The 18,257-nt window shown below is 42.5% G+C and overlaps 1 protein-coding gene across 1 annotated transcript in view; it reads right to left on the bottom strand.

Annotated features, from left to right (window-relative positions):
* Positions 1 to 462: 462 nt before the first annotated feature.
* PTPRJ (protein tyrosine phosphatase receptor type J) overlaps positions 463 to 18,257 on the bottom strand; it is a 130,702-nt gene continuing 112,907 nt past the window's right edge. Inside the window, exons 18-26 of the mRNA XM_060262134.1 lie at positions 16,345 to 16,353; positions 15,987 to 16,074; positions 15,114 to 15,204; positions 12,437 to 12,510; positions 12,215 to 12,349; positions 10,283 to 10,402; positions 5,422 to 5,579; positions 2,324 to 2,459; positions 463 to 1,247 (exon numbers count right to left, since the gene is read on the bottom strand). Of these exons, the coding sequence (XP_060118117.1) occupies positions 1,089 to 1,247; positions 2,324 to 2,459; positions 5,422 to 5,579; positions 10,283 to 10,402; positions 12,215 to 12,349; positions 12,437 to 12,510; positions 15,114 to 15,204; positions 15,987 to 16,074; positions 16,345 to 16,353 (970 nt within the window). The 3' untranslated portion in view covers positions 463 to 1,088. The remainder of the gene's footprint in view (positions 1,248 to 2,323; positions 2,460 to 5,421; positions 5,580 to 10,282; positions 10,403 to 12,214; positions 12,350 to 12,436; positions 12,511 to 15,113; positions 15,205 to 15,986; positions 16,075 to 16,344; positions 16,354 to 18,257) is intronic.

Below are 18,257 nucleotides of genomic sequence, written 5' to 3'. Positions count from 1 at the left end.
TTAAATGAGAGGAAGCCACTTCAGTGCTCCCTTTTGCTTCCCCTGCTCTGGAGGGGGCGGGGTGCACAAACAGGTTTAATGGCATCTAGTCATGTAAAAGGAGCTTTGCTGAATAAATTTGGCAATACCAATTATTTCCCAAATCCCAATATCAGTATGATTCAGGAATATCGGTATATCCCGTATTTTTTGAGTTTGCTATACCCAACCCCCCCAAATACCTTTTTTTTGTGTGCACACCCCTACCTGTGACATCATCCCATCAAAAGAAGCTTGGTGGCATCCAAGATCACTAATTAAAATAATGCAAATGTTTGCAACAAGTGCCAACAAATGATGAAAATGGGAGGCATTTTTAAATCACACGAATTAACACAAAACTAGATAAGTAGTTTCAGCTTAGCATTATGAGAAAGCTCGGATGCCTCAATTGTATAAAACAGCTACCATATAACACTCCTGTTTTCACATGACCAAGTGAACACACTGTATTGTAAAGCCTTTGCAGACTCAAGTGACACACATTACCACTTCCAAGAGGGAAGAATCAGCAAAACTATTCCACAGAAATTATTAATCTTATTTAAATGTTATATTCCCACTGAGAATTTCCATACAAAAATATAGGACTCTGATCATTTTTGTGTATAGCAAAAGAGATAGAAAAAAGGCACAATTACATATTAAAAATCCAATTAACAAAAGATATTTGTGCTCCCCTTTAGAAATAAACTTGAACAGTCACTATTCTATGACCATTCATTTGGTAAAGCAATCATTATCTACAAATTAACATTACTGGAATGTGTAGAATAGATTCCATTTCTTCCAAGTCTGAATTCAGGCTTGATTTTAAAAGTCTTTGCAGTAAAGAGATCTCTGTTAAGACAATATGAGTTAATTTCTTCCATAAAATAATGCATCAAAGCAGATTCCTCTGATAAATGCATTAAACCACAGTTCACATTACGTGCACCTTCAGATAAGTTATTTTAAAAGTCTCTTTACATTAAGACCAAAAAACTCTTCAGTGCATATTCCCTTTCCTATATATGGCAGAAGTGGGGCAACACATCATTTTTGAACGGTTACATGTGATAGCCATTTGCCTTCCCAAGATGTGGTGATGGTTTAAAGTTCTCATAGATTGCCATGGCATTTGTATTTTGATAGATCAGGTCTGCTTTCTTCTCTTTCTTGGATTTAATAATATCCATAACACATTGGTTTAGGAAGACATATTGTTCCTAAGGGATGAAAGAAAGATACAACATAGACCTTAGAAGATGCATCATTTTGAAGAACGATAACAAATGTGGATAACAATGGCAATTTATGGATATGCTTTACAGCACTTTAAATTTCTTAAGTAATTTTACTGCATTAAATAACCTCTCAGTTTAAGAGTGGTCAGCTCTTTTCATGTGTGCAGGTAGAACTGCCCAAAGGGTGCACTGAAACTTTTTAAATTCTCCTGCTAGCCTTTGGCCAGGTATGTACATAGTACATTCAGCCATTCTGGAATTATCAGCATTCCCAGAATTAAAGCTGGAACAGATTCTATTACTCTTTAAGGTACCACTAGACTCCTGTTTTATTTTGCTGCTATAGACTAATGTGGCTACCAATCTGGAATTCACAAGTTATAACCTTGGTGCCCTGTGTCTCCCTAGATCTATAAACAGCAAGAAAAGGTAATTAAAAATGCCACTATGCATGGGATGGGGATTTCCTCCTGCTTGCATTCAGTTTTGAATACGCGAGAAAGGATGGATTGTGCTAAAATTTTCTAGCCTTTGAGCACATACAAGCTTTACAATCACATAGGATACAAGGACATAGTTGGTGAAAATTCTGAAGACAAATTAAAAAGACTCTCTAATTCATTCCACAATAAAATAAAGTCAAAGATCTTTTTTGAGGAGAGCTCTTGATTAGTTATCTCCTCCATGTCTGAGGCTTTTGGATTCTATCCAACCATTTGTGAATTCATTTAAATCCTCCCTAAATTAACACATTAGTTACTTTCAGTGCCTCCTGATTTTTATGGATCATGTTAAAAAAGTTAGAATTAGTGGCTGAAGTAAGAATTTACTTTAAAAAAAATGCAGTCCAGAGTCAGCAACTGTATTAGCACAGAGAACTTCACTCCATTGTGTTTTTATGTAGTTCTACTGATTTTTAACTAAGGTTGGTCAAAGGGAAGTTTCTATAGTTTGAAAGATATCAATTCGAAAAACATTACACCCTTTGGAAAATATGTATTCACTATTCTTTGGTAGGGTGATTGATTTGCACGATTAGAATAGCTGTCAGTCTATACCTCTGTCTGCACCATTAAAGGGCGATGCATTCGGAGATCATATACCACTCCATACACATCAACTGTGTTCTCCATCTCCATCTGATGGATCAAACGGTCAATTGCTATGAAAGTTCCAGTCCTCCCAACACCAGCACTGTAAGAAAGACATTTTGAAAGACACAGTAAAGGGTGGCAATTTGCCTTCAGCTTTTTTTTTTTTTTTAAAGTACTACATTTCCCCCTACAACCCAGTTTAGGGATTACATCCTGGATCCCCTTCCAGTCTGGCTTCCAACCCGGTCATGGGATTAAGATGGCTTTGGTCATTCTTAAAGATGACCTCTGGAGACAGTTGGATCAAGGTGGGTTGGCACTGCTGTTGCTTCTTGACAGCAGTGTTTGACATAGTCAACCATGATCTTTTGACCCACCAACTCTCTGACATGGGGATTCGTCTGACTGCCTTACAATTGGTTTCCTCCTTTCTTCAAGGTCAGGGAAAGAATAGTGGTAGGGGAGAGGGTCTCCCCATTATTCCCATTGTATTGTGGGGTCCCTCAGGAAGCAATTCTCTCCCTGATTTTATTTAACAGCTATATGTGCCCTCTTACCCAGCTAATCTAGGAGTTTGGGGCTTGGGTGTCATCAATATGCAGATGACACCCAGCTGTATCTGTTAATGGTTGGCCAGCCGGACTCAGCCCCATATACCTTGGACTGGGCATTGAGAGCTATGGCTGGTTAACTGCAGCAGAACTGGTTGAAGTTGAATCCATTGAAGATGGAGGTCCTGTACCTGAGCTGTGATGATTAGGTAGGGGAATCTGACTCCTAGTTCTAAATGTGGCATTACTGACCCTGACACCCAGGGTTTGGAGTCTAGGTGTGATACTGGATGCCTCACAGAGGTTGTGAAATCAACCTTCTTTCATCTTTAGCAGGTTTGGCAACTAGTCCCTTACCTCTCCTTCCACCACTTGGCTACTGTGAGCCATACAATGATCACTTCCAGATTAGACTATTGTAACTTGCTCCACGTGGGCCTACCCTTGTATCTGATCTGGAAGCTGCAGCTAGTGCAAAATGCAGCACTGTGCTTGCTGTCTGTGATGCTTCTGCAGGTGCGCATTCATCTGGTCCTGTGCAGACTGAACTGGCTGCCAATAGAGTTCTGGATTCATTTTAAGGTGTTGGTTTTAACCTTCAAGGCCCTGAGGGGCCAGGGACCAATTTATCCCTGACAATGTCTCCCCATACATACCCCAAAGGACCTTAAGATCAGCCAATAAATATCTACTGGCAATCCCCAATCCAAAAGACATCCATCTAGCCTTTACTAGGGCCAGGGCCTTTTTGGTGGAATGAGTTCCCCACAGAGATCAGGATCCTGCAGGACTTGTTATGGGGCAGGGCCTGTAAAACAGAGCTATTCCATCAGGCATTTAGTTGGCAGTGAATGCCCAACACACGGGCTCCTCCTGCTCAAACTGCCATGAAACTACTGGGTCATGGTTTTGACAATTCAGGAACCCACTGATCAGACCATACTTATGAAATATCTCAGCGGACACATGATGCCATCTTAATGTTGTTTAATAGTTTTAATTGATGTAATTTTAGATCTTTAGATATGGTTTAGTGTACTTACATGTGGTTTGTTGTATGACTTTTTATTTATGTTATAACCTACCCTGAACTTGCCTTAGCAGGAAGGGTGGGATAGAAACTGAAGAAAACAACAGCAACAGCTATGTAAGTAAAAGGAAAAGGATACTTGGGCAAGCTGTATATATATCCCTTTTGTTCAGCAAAAAGTGACAAGCATGTTATGGGGGGAAAACAACCTTTAAAGTAGCCACTGAAACTCCTGGTGCTCCAACCCCAACTAGATTGGGATTGAAAATAAATATTTCAAGAACAGAGCCAGTGACGGGATCAGGGTGAAGTCTGCTGGGTTGGGCCAATGGCTTTTGATAAGCTTGGGTTAGGGCTTTGTGATTTTGAGTTGGCCCTGGGTGGATGCCTAACAGCTCTGTGTAAATCCAGCAACAGAGCCCACTACAAAAGCTATCTATGCACTTACAGTGCTCAGGTTTTTAAATATGTCTGAGGAGGAAAAAAAATTGCCTCTCCTTGCTCTTCTGACAACTTACCTTAAAGTAAAATAAATTAGATCTTTGATTTGGAACAGCATATGTGACAGCTATGAAGATACACCAAGCAGCTCTATATGCATTCTGCTATGGAGAAGTTATGCCCTGAGAATGGTCTGAATTCCAGATGCACCTGACGCTCAATGGGCATGATATCTGTATGCAAGGAAACTCAATGGATTTGATAACTGTATGTATGGAAACAGCTCTGAGCTTTTAAAGAAAAATATTCAACTTAGGCTAACTTGTTGGGAGGGGCAAGGTTCAGTGGTGTGAGCATGCTTTAATGCTTAATAGAAATCATAGCGAGCTCTGATTAAATGGTATGAGGCCTTGTCTGGGTATGTGGAAGTCTGAGAGCCAGTCTTGAGTGTTTTCAATTAAAAGAAGTGCTGGTTAGCAGACTCCGTCCCTGATAGAAGAGAAAATCATTGATATTATACTAGGCATAAAGTTACTTCTTATATTCCTATAGTTTGAGAGAATGAAAGGCAACAGAATGTGTGCACACATTAGGGTTGGAGGATGCCCAAATTATGGTAAAACAAGAACACTTGACTATGACCCTAAATATTTGCTGAAACTCCTTATCACTCTACTGGTCTATCAAGGTCATATTGTATATTCTGCCTGGCTTTCCAGGGTCTTTCACATCATGCTGGAAATTGGGCCTGAAAGACAGATATTTTGTATGCAAGACGAGATCGGGCGTGCTCAGGGTGGTATTCTGTGTATTTTTATTTGAATCTATTATGCCATTAAAGGTTTGGTATGGTATGGTATGCAAGGCAGATATTCTACCATCAAACAATTGCCCCTAATAAATCATGGCAAGAGAGGTCTGATATGGCCGCCAGTCAATTGCATTACAAGATTTCCCCCTCCTCCCCACAGAGTTGTATAGGATAACATTTTAGAAGTGTAACACTTTTGTTCATTTCAAAAATGCAGTTCTCCTTGTACCTGCAGTGTACCAAAGTAGGGGTGGGAGGGTTCTGCTTCATATAGTCCTGTACTAAGTGCCTGAAGCTGATGAGGAGGTCAGTTGTTTCTGGAACACCATGATCTGGCCAGGCAGTGAAGTGAAACTGTCGCACAGGGCAACTTATAGATGCATCACTCTTACAGAAGAAGATGGAGAGAAGATGTGAGGGTTCAGAAGGCTGAATGAATGAAGTATTCATTATAAAACTGTTCCTAGCCAATCCTTAAACTTCTTATTTTCAGGCAACATGATAATATTTTATTTTATTTGTATCCTGCCCTCCCCACAAGCGGACTCAGCGTGTTCCATCATAAAATTCACAATATTAAAAATAAATCAACAAATTAAAATACATCTAAAACCAGAAAGTTAATATTAACACTAAACTGATGCCTCAATAGCCAGCCAGCCAGCCAGTTTGGTCTCAGGTAGTCACTCGAATCTGAGCTCACTGGAGGGGAGGTCTGATAGAAGTGGACTCCTGCTGCCTACTAAAGGCCTGGTGGAAGAGCTCCCATCTTGAAGGCCCCTGGCCATATAGGGCTTTAAAGGTAAGTACCAGCACCTTGAAATGGATCCAGTATTCAACGGGCAGCCAGTGCAGTTCACACAGTACAGGGTGGATACTTGTCCATGCAGATGACAAAGTCAACACCCGTGCTGCTGCAGTTTCTAGAGCAGAGTCAAGGGCAGCCCCATGTAGAGAGCGTTACAATAATCTGGAAGTGACCATTGCATGGGTCACTGTAGCTAAGTCACAGGGGTTGAGATATGAGACCAACTGCCTGATCTGTCTCAGATGGAAAAAGGCAGACCTGGCTGATGTTCCCTTTAAGCTGCAGAGTCTTGTGAGCAAAACTTCTACTTCTGAGTCACTGGCATTAAAGTCGTGAGCGACTGCATAAATTGGGTGCTCTGGGGTCATTCTTCCTGAGCTAAGACAATAATGTGTGAGCTGGAGGCTAAAAATCTGTGAGCTAGCTCATGCTAACTCAGCTTAGAGGGAACACTGGACCTGACAATGATGATGACCCGGGCCTCCATAATTAATGAGGCATCCAGGAGTACCCCCAGACTCTTCACTCTCGACATTGGCTCCATTGAAGGCTGGAAGCCTGATTCCCAATTCCAGTCCCCTGCAACCCAGGTACAGGACCTCAGATTCAGTCAGCTTTGTTGCAGCCATCCAGCCACTGCTTATAACGCCTTGCCAGATTTTCTGGGGTGGAATCTGGGTGATCATCCATCAGTAGATAGAGCTGGGTGTTATCCACATATTGGTGACAACCCAGTCTGCACCTGTGGATAATCTGGGTGAGGGGGCACATGTAGATATTAAATAACCTTGGGGAGAGACCACTCCCTGTGGCATGCCACATTCTAGTGGGTTCTGCTGAGATAATTGTCCCCTGAGTGCCTGTCCCTCACCTCGGAGGAAGGAGGCCAGACACTGCAAGGCAAGTCCCTGTATCCCTGCATTGGAGAGGCAGTGGGTCAACACATTATGGTCAACCATGTCAAACACTGCCGACAGGTTGAGAAGTATCAGCAACTCTGATCCACCTTGAGCCAGATGTCTTCAGAGATCATCTGCCAAGGCAACCAACACCATCTCCATCCCATGGGCAGGGTGAAAGCTGGACTGGAAGGGATCCAGGATGTTAGCATCCTCCAAGAACACCTGGAGCTGTTTTGCCACCACCCTCTCAACTACCTCACCCAGGAATGGAAAGTTGAACACTGGGCGGTAATTGGTCAGGGCCATGGTGTCCAAAAATGGCTTTTAAAGGAGAGGATGGACCACTGCCTCCTTCAAAACCCTGTGGGAAGATCCCCGTTGACAGGGATAAGTTGATAATCTTCTTCAGGGTGGTCTGTACGCCATCACTGCAGGTTTTAACCAGCCATGATGGGCATGGATCACAGCTGCAAGGGTCTTGTCAACTTCCTCCTGGGACAGCAGACTGAAATGGTCCAAAATTGGACCCAAAGATGGTCAAGGGGTTTCCAGTTCCCTTATTGTGTCAAATGTGGCTGTAAGGTCATGGCAGAGCAATAAGACTTTATCTGCAAAATGGCTTGCAAATGCCTCACAGCCTATTTCCAATTCCCTAGCATTCTGCATGCCCAGAGACAAAGTAGTTAGAGACCAGATTATTCTAAATAACTGGGCCAGGCAAGAGCTTGCAGATGGCAGTGTAGCCCACATAGAAATCCTTCTTAGCTGACTCAACTGCCATTTCAGGGCTTTCTGGAGGACACATCAGCACTAGACCCATTCCAGTCTGGTTTCCGCTCTAGCCATGGGACTGAGACTGTCCTGGTCGCTCTAACGGATTACCTCTGTATGCAGCTGGGTCGAGGCAGGTCAGTGCTTTTGTTATTGTTAGACTTTACAGCAGCATTCGACACAGTTGACTATGCATTGTTGACTCAATGCCTTGCTGAAGTGGGAATATGCGAGGTGGCCTTGCAATGACTTTCCTCCTTTCTGCATAGTCGAGGACAGAGGGTGGTGCAAGGTGAGGATATGTCCACTAGATATCCCCTCTTGTGTGGGGTTCCACAAGGGGCACTCCCCTCCCCAATGTTATTCAGTGTCTATATGTGCCCCCTTACCCGGCTGGTAGGGAGCTTGGGCTGGGGTGTCATCAATATGCAGATGACACCCAGCTATATTTGCTGTTGGACGACTGGTCGGCTACAGTTCCACCAACTCTGGCTGAGGTTTTGGAGGCTGTGGTGGGCTGGCTAAGGAAAAGGAGGTTGAAGCTGAACCCATTAAAGATGAAGGTTCTGTGGTTGGAGGAGTGGGGTTGGAGCTGGAGCGTAGATGGCCGACCCTTGACGGGGCACTACTAACACCAGCACCTAACGACAAGATCTTAGGAGTGACACTGGATACCTCGCTTTCAGTGGAGGCCCAGGGCACACATACTGTCAAGGTGGAATTTTTTCATCTTCGTCAAGCCGGGCAGCTAGCTCCTCTACTATCTCACTCAGACCTAGCCACAGTAATCCATGTGATGGTCACCTCCAGACTAGACTACTGTAACTCACTCTATGCTGGCCTACCCTTGAGTCTGATCCAGAAGCTCCAGTGGGTCCAGAATATGGCAACGCAAGTCCTGACAAGAGCATCACAGACGGCACATATTTTACCTGTGCTGCACCAGCTACACTGGTTGCCGGTTGAGTACCGGGTTAGATTCAAGGCTTTGGTTATGACCTTTAAGGCCTTGAGCAGTCTGGGACTGATGTATCTACGGGACCGCCTCCTCCACTATGTCCCTGGAAGGGCACTGCGCTCCACTGCGTTTGAAATCTGCTCGTGATCCCTGGCCCGAAAGAGGTCCAGCTGTCCTCAACAAGGACCAGGGCTTTTTCAGTCCTGGCCCTGACTTGGTAGAATGCTCGGGGCCCTGCGGGATCTTTTACAGTTTCGCAGGGCCTGTAAGGCAGAGATGTTCCGCCAAGCTTTTGTATAAGGACAGTGATGGTTGCCGTGCTGGCACCTTTCCCTCTCCACCCCCTCTTGGGGGGATGCCCCCACCCCTGATGTGATGTAATGACTGAATAAGAGCACTTTAAAGACACCATCAGGGTTTGTAATTTTTTTAATGTAATTGATTTTATATATATGTATTTTTTTAACGTTGTACATCACCCGGCGCTAGCCAGGATAGGGCGATTCATCAAATGTAATAAATAACAATAATAATCTCATAGGTTTCCATAAAAGGCCTATAGGATGTTTTTGTTGCTTTGTCGTGGGCTCATCGCCACCTTCTCCCTCACCATCTTAACTTCTGTTTCATCCACCTTAGCTCTGGGAGTCAATTGGTATGAGGGTGAAGAGGGTGCCGGGGAGCAACCACATCAATGACTTAAAAAAGACAGCTCTGCCAGTCTTTCACTAGCTCGTCCAATGGGCTGCCAGGGAGTATCAGATCCTGCAGAGCTTCCTGAAACCTACTAGGGTCTATTTGGCTCTGGGCCTTCAGAGCAAGTTGCTCTGATCATGGCACTACATCAGCAGTTATAAAGTCCACCATAATCCAAAATGCAATGATAAGGTCTAGCATGTGTCCTGCTTGATGAGTGGAACTGAAACAATTGGGAAGGTCCCAGTGTTGCCATGGATGACACTAGGTCCTTGGCATGAGTGGAGGTCACATCATCAGCATGGACAGTGAAATCTCCCAAGACTAACATTCTGGGGTACTCCAATGCCTAGCCAGATACAGCCCCTAACAGGTCAGGCAGGGCATTTGCTTGTGGATTAGTAACTGGTACACCAGCCAAATGGCCAAACTCTCTTCAGCCACCTGCACCAGGCCCACACATTCAATGCCAGCAATCTTTGTTTCAGGGAGTGCTCTAAAGGAGAAAGCAATATGAAAGCAATGTGATTTTACTGGTCTATCATGGTTGGTTTTTGCAGAGCCCAGAAAATAAACTGTTAGCCAGGAAAATATCTGGACAAGAAGGAAGGGAATAGAGGATGGCAGAGACAAGCTAACCAACAGCAGCTAAATGAGTAGAAGCAATCAAAAGCGGTGGGGTAAGAAAAAAGACAATTGCAGAAGGAGGAGAGATAATAACAGGTTGCTGCTGGGAGATTAAAGTCTATGACACACACACTAAATTTCAAGCACACTTTGTTGGGCAACCTCATTTTTCTGTCCTTCAGATGCTCAACCCAAGGCTTCCATTCAGTATATTTTCCAGAACTGATGTAATAATTATGGTCTGTGATTTCATAATATTTCATGAACACGCACATACACACTCACTCATTTCTCTTTCACATATGCACACTCACTACTAATTACTCACTTTCTCCATGGAGAAATCTCTTATTGTCCACTCTGGAAGAATAATTTCTGAGGTCATGGCTACGGTTAAGTCCCCATAATTCTTGGACTGTTTATTTGGCCAATACTCTTCACATTTTGTCTAAAAAGACATATGCTGAGTTATTCCATAAGGCTCACTGAAGAAGATATTCAAGGCAATATTCCCAAACATTAGTGCTGGTCATAGATGTAAGGAAATGTAAGAACCCAGAGATCGACATTTAAAGATACATCAAAATGTGTGTCTGATGCCTAAACATTTGAATTGCCATACTCAGTTCCTAGAATGGCAGAACCACCATGTTTTTTTCTTGACTCAAAAGTTGCTTGACACTCAAAAGATTTTCAAATTCATTCATTGTTTACGAGGAAACCATGTCACAGCCAATGTGCTACTGGCTCATCTAGGTCAAAGTATCTCCATAAGGCAGGATATAATCAGCAGATGTTTGCTAGTAGTTTGAGTGTGCTATTTTCCCAGCTGGAAACAACCCCAGGATGGTGGTATAGTGGTATGGAGGCTGTTGAGGAAACCCACACGTTTCCAGGGAACAGATTGGTTTTCCTTAATAGCACCCTCCGGGACTGTTTCAGGCAGAGAAAATGGTACAGTGGGGGAGAGCTGAAGTAACTTCTTGTGCCCAGTGGTCCTGATCCTAATTGTGCACTGCACATACAGAAAGTGAGAAGAACCCATAACTCATGTGTGACTGTGTGATATCTAACACGGGGCAGAACCCAGACTCAACCTGTATACTCCATAATGCATGAAGGCCAGTAGTTAAAATTAATATTCTATGGAACCCAAGTCTCCATGTGTAAGAACTGACTTGACTGAGTCATGCTGGAAAACTGAGCAGGATTGTGTACAAATAGATAGCCAAATGTCTCTTCTTAGCTAGTCCTACACTAAACCAACATTAAGTAAATTGTCAAACAGTGGCAAGTGGTTTGTAAACTCTGCTAAAAATTTAGTGCTTATAATATGTACTGAATTTTAATGGCTCTGTGCCAATTTGAGAGAATTTTTTTTGTCTGGAAATGGGATAAAAATAGTATAGAACAAATCTTATTTGTTCTAAATCTATGGGTTCATTATATCCTGATATATATATATATATATATCCATGGCCCCCATCTGCAGATAGCTAAATCTATGAATCAGGACAACATGGAGGCTTAAGAGATTTTTCTGCACACTTGGGAGCTCCCCAGGTATGTAGAAAAATTCAAAAGTGGTTTAAATCCGCCCCCCCCCCCCCCAAATACATTCGCATTGTCTGTGCATGTGCAGATAATGCTGCAGTGGGGGCTGGTGGTGATGGCTGGGATGGAGCCCAGTGGCTAGGAGTCGCACATGGCTCGCTGCTGCCATTGCTGGTGGGATAAAAGAAGTCTTGGTGGGCCCAGTGGCTGGGAGTTGCAAGCTCAGTGGGCCTGCAACTGAGAGCTGGATGGGCTTGCTGCCAGTATCATTGATAGGAAAGGGGGAAGAAGCCTTGGTGGGCCCAGCGGCTTGGAGCCACACAGGGCTGGCTGCTGCTGTCATTGTTCATGGTGGGGGGGAAGGAGTCTTGGTGGGATTGGCCATTGGGGGAGCTGCAAGGGGCTTTCTGCTTTGCAGGAGAAAAAGCTCAGGAGTGGTGGCAATAACAGGAGGAGAGAGGTTGTGACAAGGGGGTAGAAACTTTGATGGGCTGAAAGTACTGCTGATGAGGTGGGGAGCTGCAGTGGCCCCAAAGGTAGTAGCTATGATGGGGGAGAATTAAGATGGGGAGAGGAATTACCCCCCAACAAGTATTGTGGGTCCTCACTTGTACATATTCTAATCATAGGGTATTCTGGTGTTGTCCACAACAATTTATTAACAGTTTGTAGCATGTGAAAAAACAGGAAGAAAAACTCCACTCACTCTGCCTTGTTCAATGCATTTAGTCAGCATAACAATGGTATGAATATTTTTCTCCCAGATCATGCGCCAGAAATCTTGAACAGTGTTTGGCAAAGAGCCCTGTGCAGCAATGAACTCTTTCTTAGAACTGTATCCCTGAAACAGAAATACAGCATTTAAAAAAATGTATTTTCATATATCTCATTAAACCTATGAATAATGTCATATGTTAGGAACACTTACAGGGACATAGTTTGCATTAATGTAATCATTGGTTGGATGGTTTTGGGCTGAAAGTTTAACACGAGAAACGTCATCTGCAAAAAAAAAAATCAGTTTGTCAAGATAGTTTCCTGTTTTCACAACATATATTGGGATAAAAGAATGAGTAAACTACTAGGAGAAAACCACAAAGAATGAAGGAATACAGAGAGGATTTAATTAATCTTATTTAAGACAATCATTACACAAATATAAGTTTCTTCACTTTAATACGTTACCCATAATCCAGAGAAAAGCAGAAATGCCTGCCAACTGAAACCAATTTAAAGCCCATTAATTTCAAATGGATTTAAATTCATTTTCTTGAATTTGGGCTGTTGTTTTGTATACAATACAGAATTTTAGGAACCCTTATGTAAAAAAAAACAACCCCGGACGATAAGATTATGTGAACCAAGCTAGACTAGCAATATACGCAAGACATTTATCTAGTACTCATTGAGTTCAGTTCACTGTAGGCACAGCATCTGTATACAGATGGGGGTGGAGTCACACTTTTGAGTATTTGGACATATTTGTGTTACTGCTTTTCATTCAGAGAAAGGAAGCATTTGCTTTTCTTACCTGTGGGTCTTCCAAGACAGTTCAAGCAAAAATCCCTATCTCTGTCCTCTGTAGGCAAAACTGCCTTTCACGTGCATGGTTTTGTGAGACAGAAAATGTGCACTAAGCCCCTATTTTACCGTATCTGTATTCTTCTTGCATATCAGAGCAAGCAAAATGTTTATCCCCAAACAAACAGAAATCTCCTAAAGCTTATATAATATGAAGAAAATGTTCTTCAGGGCAATGAGACAGTGTTAATGAACAGTGAAAACTGAAAATGCTGGGCAGAAGAAAATGCCCTATTAGGATGAACTTCATTGGTGAGAATCATTCCATAAACCATTGGCCCATCACAGATGAGTCAGTATCTCTGGCCATCCATTGGCTGACTCCTCTGCCTACTGCAGGCCTGGAAATGTTGAACAAACCACCAAAACAGTCTTACCCCAGAGACAGACACATCTCCAATCCTTCTCTGTGTTCCTTCTGTCAACTGGCCTCACGAAAAGTGTCACTAGCAACAGCCTCTGCCACCTCATCAACAGCCCACACAGACGGCCTCCCAGCACACACAGCCTCCAAAGGCCGCAGAAATAGCCAGGGAGCCACTGCCACTGCCGTAATGTTACTAGGTGGCAAGGCCTGGTCATGCTGGGAGCATTTCCTCATAGGCCATGGCAGCTGCCTTTCCTGTCACTTTCTCTCTCCCTCCTCTCCTCAGACTTGCCCCTAGCCAAAGTGAATGCCTTCACTTGGGTGGGTGGGAAGACAGTAAGGGTAGGGGGGCACTCTCCCAGAGCCTCTTTCTACAGCCTGTTGTATTTTTCTTCACAATGGGCCTTATTCCTAGTATCAGAATGGAAGACAACTCTTTCAATTCTTCCCCCGCTATTCTCTTCATTTTATGCAATTATAAAAAAGCAGACAACAGCCAGAATAAAATAGCAATTCTGAAGATTACTGTCATTATTTTAGCAGTTAAATGCATTATAATACGGCTATTAAAATGACTTTTTGTTTCATTTTAATTAGTTAATAACTGCATATTCCTAATGAAAACCAGATCTGATAGAGAATATAGTTCTAAGAAATATTCTGCAACAGTGAGATTAAGAATCCAAACATGCAATGTGGATTAACAGTGAAGTTTTCCATTCTGAGTCCTGTAAAGTTTCACAACAGCAATTAGATGGTATGAAATGCATTTCTGATCCTAAAATGTGTTCACTAAAATGTGTTTCTGATCCTAATGGTAGATGAAGAGCAGGAGGGCAGGTGGCATCAGAGAACAGAGCTGGAGTAATAACAGGCCCTAGTTTTATCGATTACAGCACCAGGAGCACTGGTGTAGCATCGGGTGCAGATCCAGGCATCAGACAAACCGCTTCAGTGGAAACCCACCCCAGCCTGTCTGTTGGCAGTAAACCTGGGATGGCAAGGGAAGCAGACCCATAAAGGTATATGCCTCTGAGATTATCCCTTACCACCTGTGAGTGAAGCCAAGAAACAGCCCTGAGCTGGGCATGCCACAAACTGGCTCCACCCCCAAAACCCCTTAAGGGGGTCCCAAACCAGGGGAGATGGGCATGAAGGCACAGCCTGCCCCCCAGATGGATCCAGCCCAATGCCTAAAACTGCCTAATGAGGCGACAATGAATAAGAAAATTACCGCATTACAGAGACAAAAACCCCAAGCAGGGTGGGAGGGGCCAGCTGATGAACAAAGCAGAAACACATGACAGCCACGCGGCTTTAAATAGGTAACATAAGTAGTCCTGGAGAAGGGCTCCCAGCTGGCAGAAGCCCTCCCCTACTACTCACCCACACCACCAACAAGGAGGCCAGCAATAGGTTGCCAGAGAGTGGCTGCCAGGTACCTCCCAGTGCAAGCAGCACCACCCATGTGGCTCCAGTTCCAGCTGCCTTGGATACTGAGACAACCTACTGTCCCCCGCCCTTGCCATGTGGTTGCAATGGTGGCCTCAGGAAAGTCCAGGGCTGTGGCTTAATTTCAGATCAGAGGGTCTAAGCACAGAGTTAGTGGTAAATGAACTTTTAGTAACCGAGCATAAAACATGGTTAAGGATCTTACATGGTAAGACATTGTTGTATCTATTTTTTCCTTTGTTCTCTGGTAGTTCAGCAGCAAATTTGGGTTGATTAACACCAACTGGCCTGAGGTCCTACAATTAAAAGAAGAACCAGTTCAGCACTATACTCTCAAATAGTACCTGGAAACTTTGCCTTAAGGACACACGCACAGTGCTGGACTAGGGACAGTAATTCAGAAATACTAAGTTTTAAAATGGGTTATTTTCATGGCATTTTCACATCTGATTTTCATTTATTTTTGTATTGACACTCTTCAATCAAACTGGCTCCAAAAAAGTGGCTTACAATTAAAATTTATGAATGTGGATACTGTCAGGAGAAAAGGAAGGGGTTGTTGTTACTCAGTGTTCTTGGTTTATGTTTTCTTTCATGCCATTTGGATTCACTGTTACCAATGTCCACATTGCCAGCCTGCTATGTATTTTAGTTAAAGACAGTTGTTGAGATTTTTCATTTCATTTCATTTTTCTATACAACAAAAGATTTGTCATATGGGCTTCTTCCTGAGAGTGCATCCCATAACTATAAAGGCCTAGCAGAACACTGAGAAGGTGGAACTGGCAGCTCTTGTGTCTAATAGCTGGAGACGTAAGTGCTGAGGCTATCTCTGTCTGATCATGAGGCTTCCCTCCTGGAAATAAAAATAAGCTGAGGAGAAACACCTTTCAAATACTTCATATATGCAAATTGCAAGAACTGTACATGCTTGTTTACTGACTTAACAGAAATGGAATGGTCCTGACAATTTATCTCTGCAGTGGTGGCACTTAAGGAAACAGCTCACTTTTGGAGAAATCTCTAAAAGCGTGACATAGGCAAAACAACAACAACAAAGAACATACTAAATGCCTACCTCATACTCTTCTGCAAACCCACAGTTTGAATCAGCTTTTTGTTTCTTAAAATAAGATTCAAAGTTTTCAACTTTAATTAATTTTGATCTGTGAGGGGGGAAAAAAGCAGACATGAACTTTCATATCCAATAAGCAAGCCATACTAAATAGAGAAAGGTAAGCTAGAATTTAACAAGGTGAGAACGGACTACTGGAATGCAAAAATTATATATATCATGTCTAAGTAAACACATTCAACATTACTTAAACCAAACATTATATATTAAACATTAAAGAGCTACTGAGAATGTAGTACACAAATAAATTTTACTCAATTAGAGATATAACCCACCCAGAGTTAGTAAATTATTTACTTACTTTTTAGGTCTGGAGAGTTAGAAGAAAAGAAAAGGGAAATGACATATATTAGTTACCATCTTAATTAAGAGTCTAATAACTTTTAGACTTAACACTTTGGACCAAAAAGCAACAGTATGACCGAGTATAAAATACTAATTCTGAATCTTGAAATTCCCTGCTGCCATAAGAATGCTATTCATAAAGCTTGGGGGGGGGGAGGGATGTAAAACAAATCACCTACATAATTTAAAGCAAATTATTCCCATTTATGAATATTTGCAGTTCAACCCTAAGAACACTTTTCTGGAAGTAATTTCTATTGAAAAGACCTAATTAGGATTCAGAGTAGACTTGTTGGGGATTGCTCACAGTTATATCTTTTTAACAGTTATATTATTTAAACTTTTTAACTCTTAGAAGGGTATAATTTTGTTTAGGATTGCACTGTTATTTGCCTCCTTTTCACTTTAAAGTAACTGGTTCACCAGAGGGATAAGAACTAGTTACTATACAACTGAAAAATTATATACTCCCTTCCTTTTACATTGACTTACTCCTGTACATGAACAACTGTACATGAACGGTGGATTTTCCAGCAGTGACTAGATCAGATTTAATATTTGCAAAGCAGGATACTTAAGTAGGGATAGAAATGAACCGGCTCACAAACTAAAGTTTGTGACAAATTTTGATTGGTTTGTGCTTTGTTAAGTCAAATAGGTCAACTGGCACGAACTTTGAAGCTGTTTGTGAAGGTCTGTTGTGGTTCTCATGAATAGATACATTTCCAGACAGACTGTCTCCATTCAATCATGTCTTTTACCAGGCTTCAAAACAAACTTCAAAGCAAGATGGGGCAGAAGTTTCCCTGTGAGTTTGGTGTCACTAGCTTGTTCCTGAGCCATTCCATAGACTCCTGTAACTACAGCAATGCAAACAAAAGAGGACTAATGTCAAATTACAGAATCCCTGAAGTACAAACTGCAGACGGAAAGGACTTTTTTCCAAGCCCAGTACAACCAGTTCAATGTACAGGATGCCCAGCAGAATCCAGTATCACCATGGCAATGCAAGCTTAAAAGGTTTGATCAATCTCAAAGCAATGCCACAAAAAATCCAAGGTGGGGTGTGTGTGTGTGGGATTTTGCAAGTCCTGCGCAAGAAGATTGGAGCACAAAGGAATGCCAGCAAAGGGGGGGGGCTCTTGAAACTGACAAAAGCAGCAAAGAAATATGGAGACTGAGGGAATAAAAAGAACCTCCTGAACCTACACCTATCATTTCTCCAGAAAACACTTTCCTAGGAGCACCTTCTTCTTGGGGGGGAGGGGATAACTTGGATCCTGTAAATCCAATCATAACCAAACTTTGAGGGCAAACAGAGGAGAGCCAGCTAGAGATTCCCTGTGATTTTGGTGTCTCCAACACACTGGGGAGGAGGCTGTTCCACTGGGACACAAACTGAACTGTTTCATTTGATGACTAAAAGTTCCTGACGGTCTGCAGTTCATAAACTGGACATGCCATGAGCCGAACCACATTTTCCTGGCTCGTGCCTATCCCAATACTTAAACTTCACCAAAAAGAGGTAGAGCGTTTTGTATCTGTAATTTAGTAATAAAATGCTGGGAAAAGCACACTAAAAGCATTTACAGTAGTAGCAACATCCACTTGTGCATTCAGTTAACACACAAGGGAGCGAGCACACTGCCTCATGGACACAGCATCTACTTGTAGATGAACTGTGTAAATGATTAGGGACACTGCTTTCCAAATGTCCCTCCTACAAGCATATAATGTTCTCATGCCTTTGCATAGGCATCTTTGCAAAGAGATCCTGCTCTGTAATGCATAGGTATTCTATAATACAAATGCATTGTAACAGATTTTTTAAAAAAGTATAAAATGTTTGGGTCGCTGAATGATTTAATG

Source organism: Heteronotia binoei, chromosome 21 (genome assembly GCF_032191835.1).
Source record: "Heteronotia binoei isolate CCM8104 ecotype False Entrance Well chromosome 21, APGP_CSIRO_Hbin_v1, whole genome shotgun sequence".
In the NCBI taxonomy this organism is placed as follows: Eukaryota; Metazoa; Chordata; class Lepidosauria; order Squamata; family Gekkonidae; genus Heteronotia; species Heteronotia binoei.
This window is presented reverse-complemented; position numbering and strand designations above follow the sequence as displayed.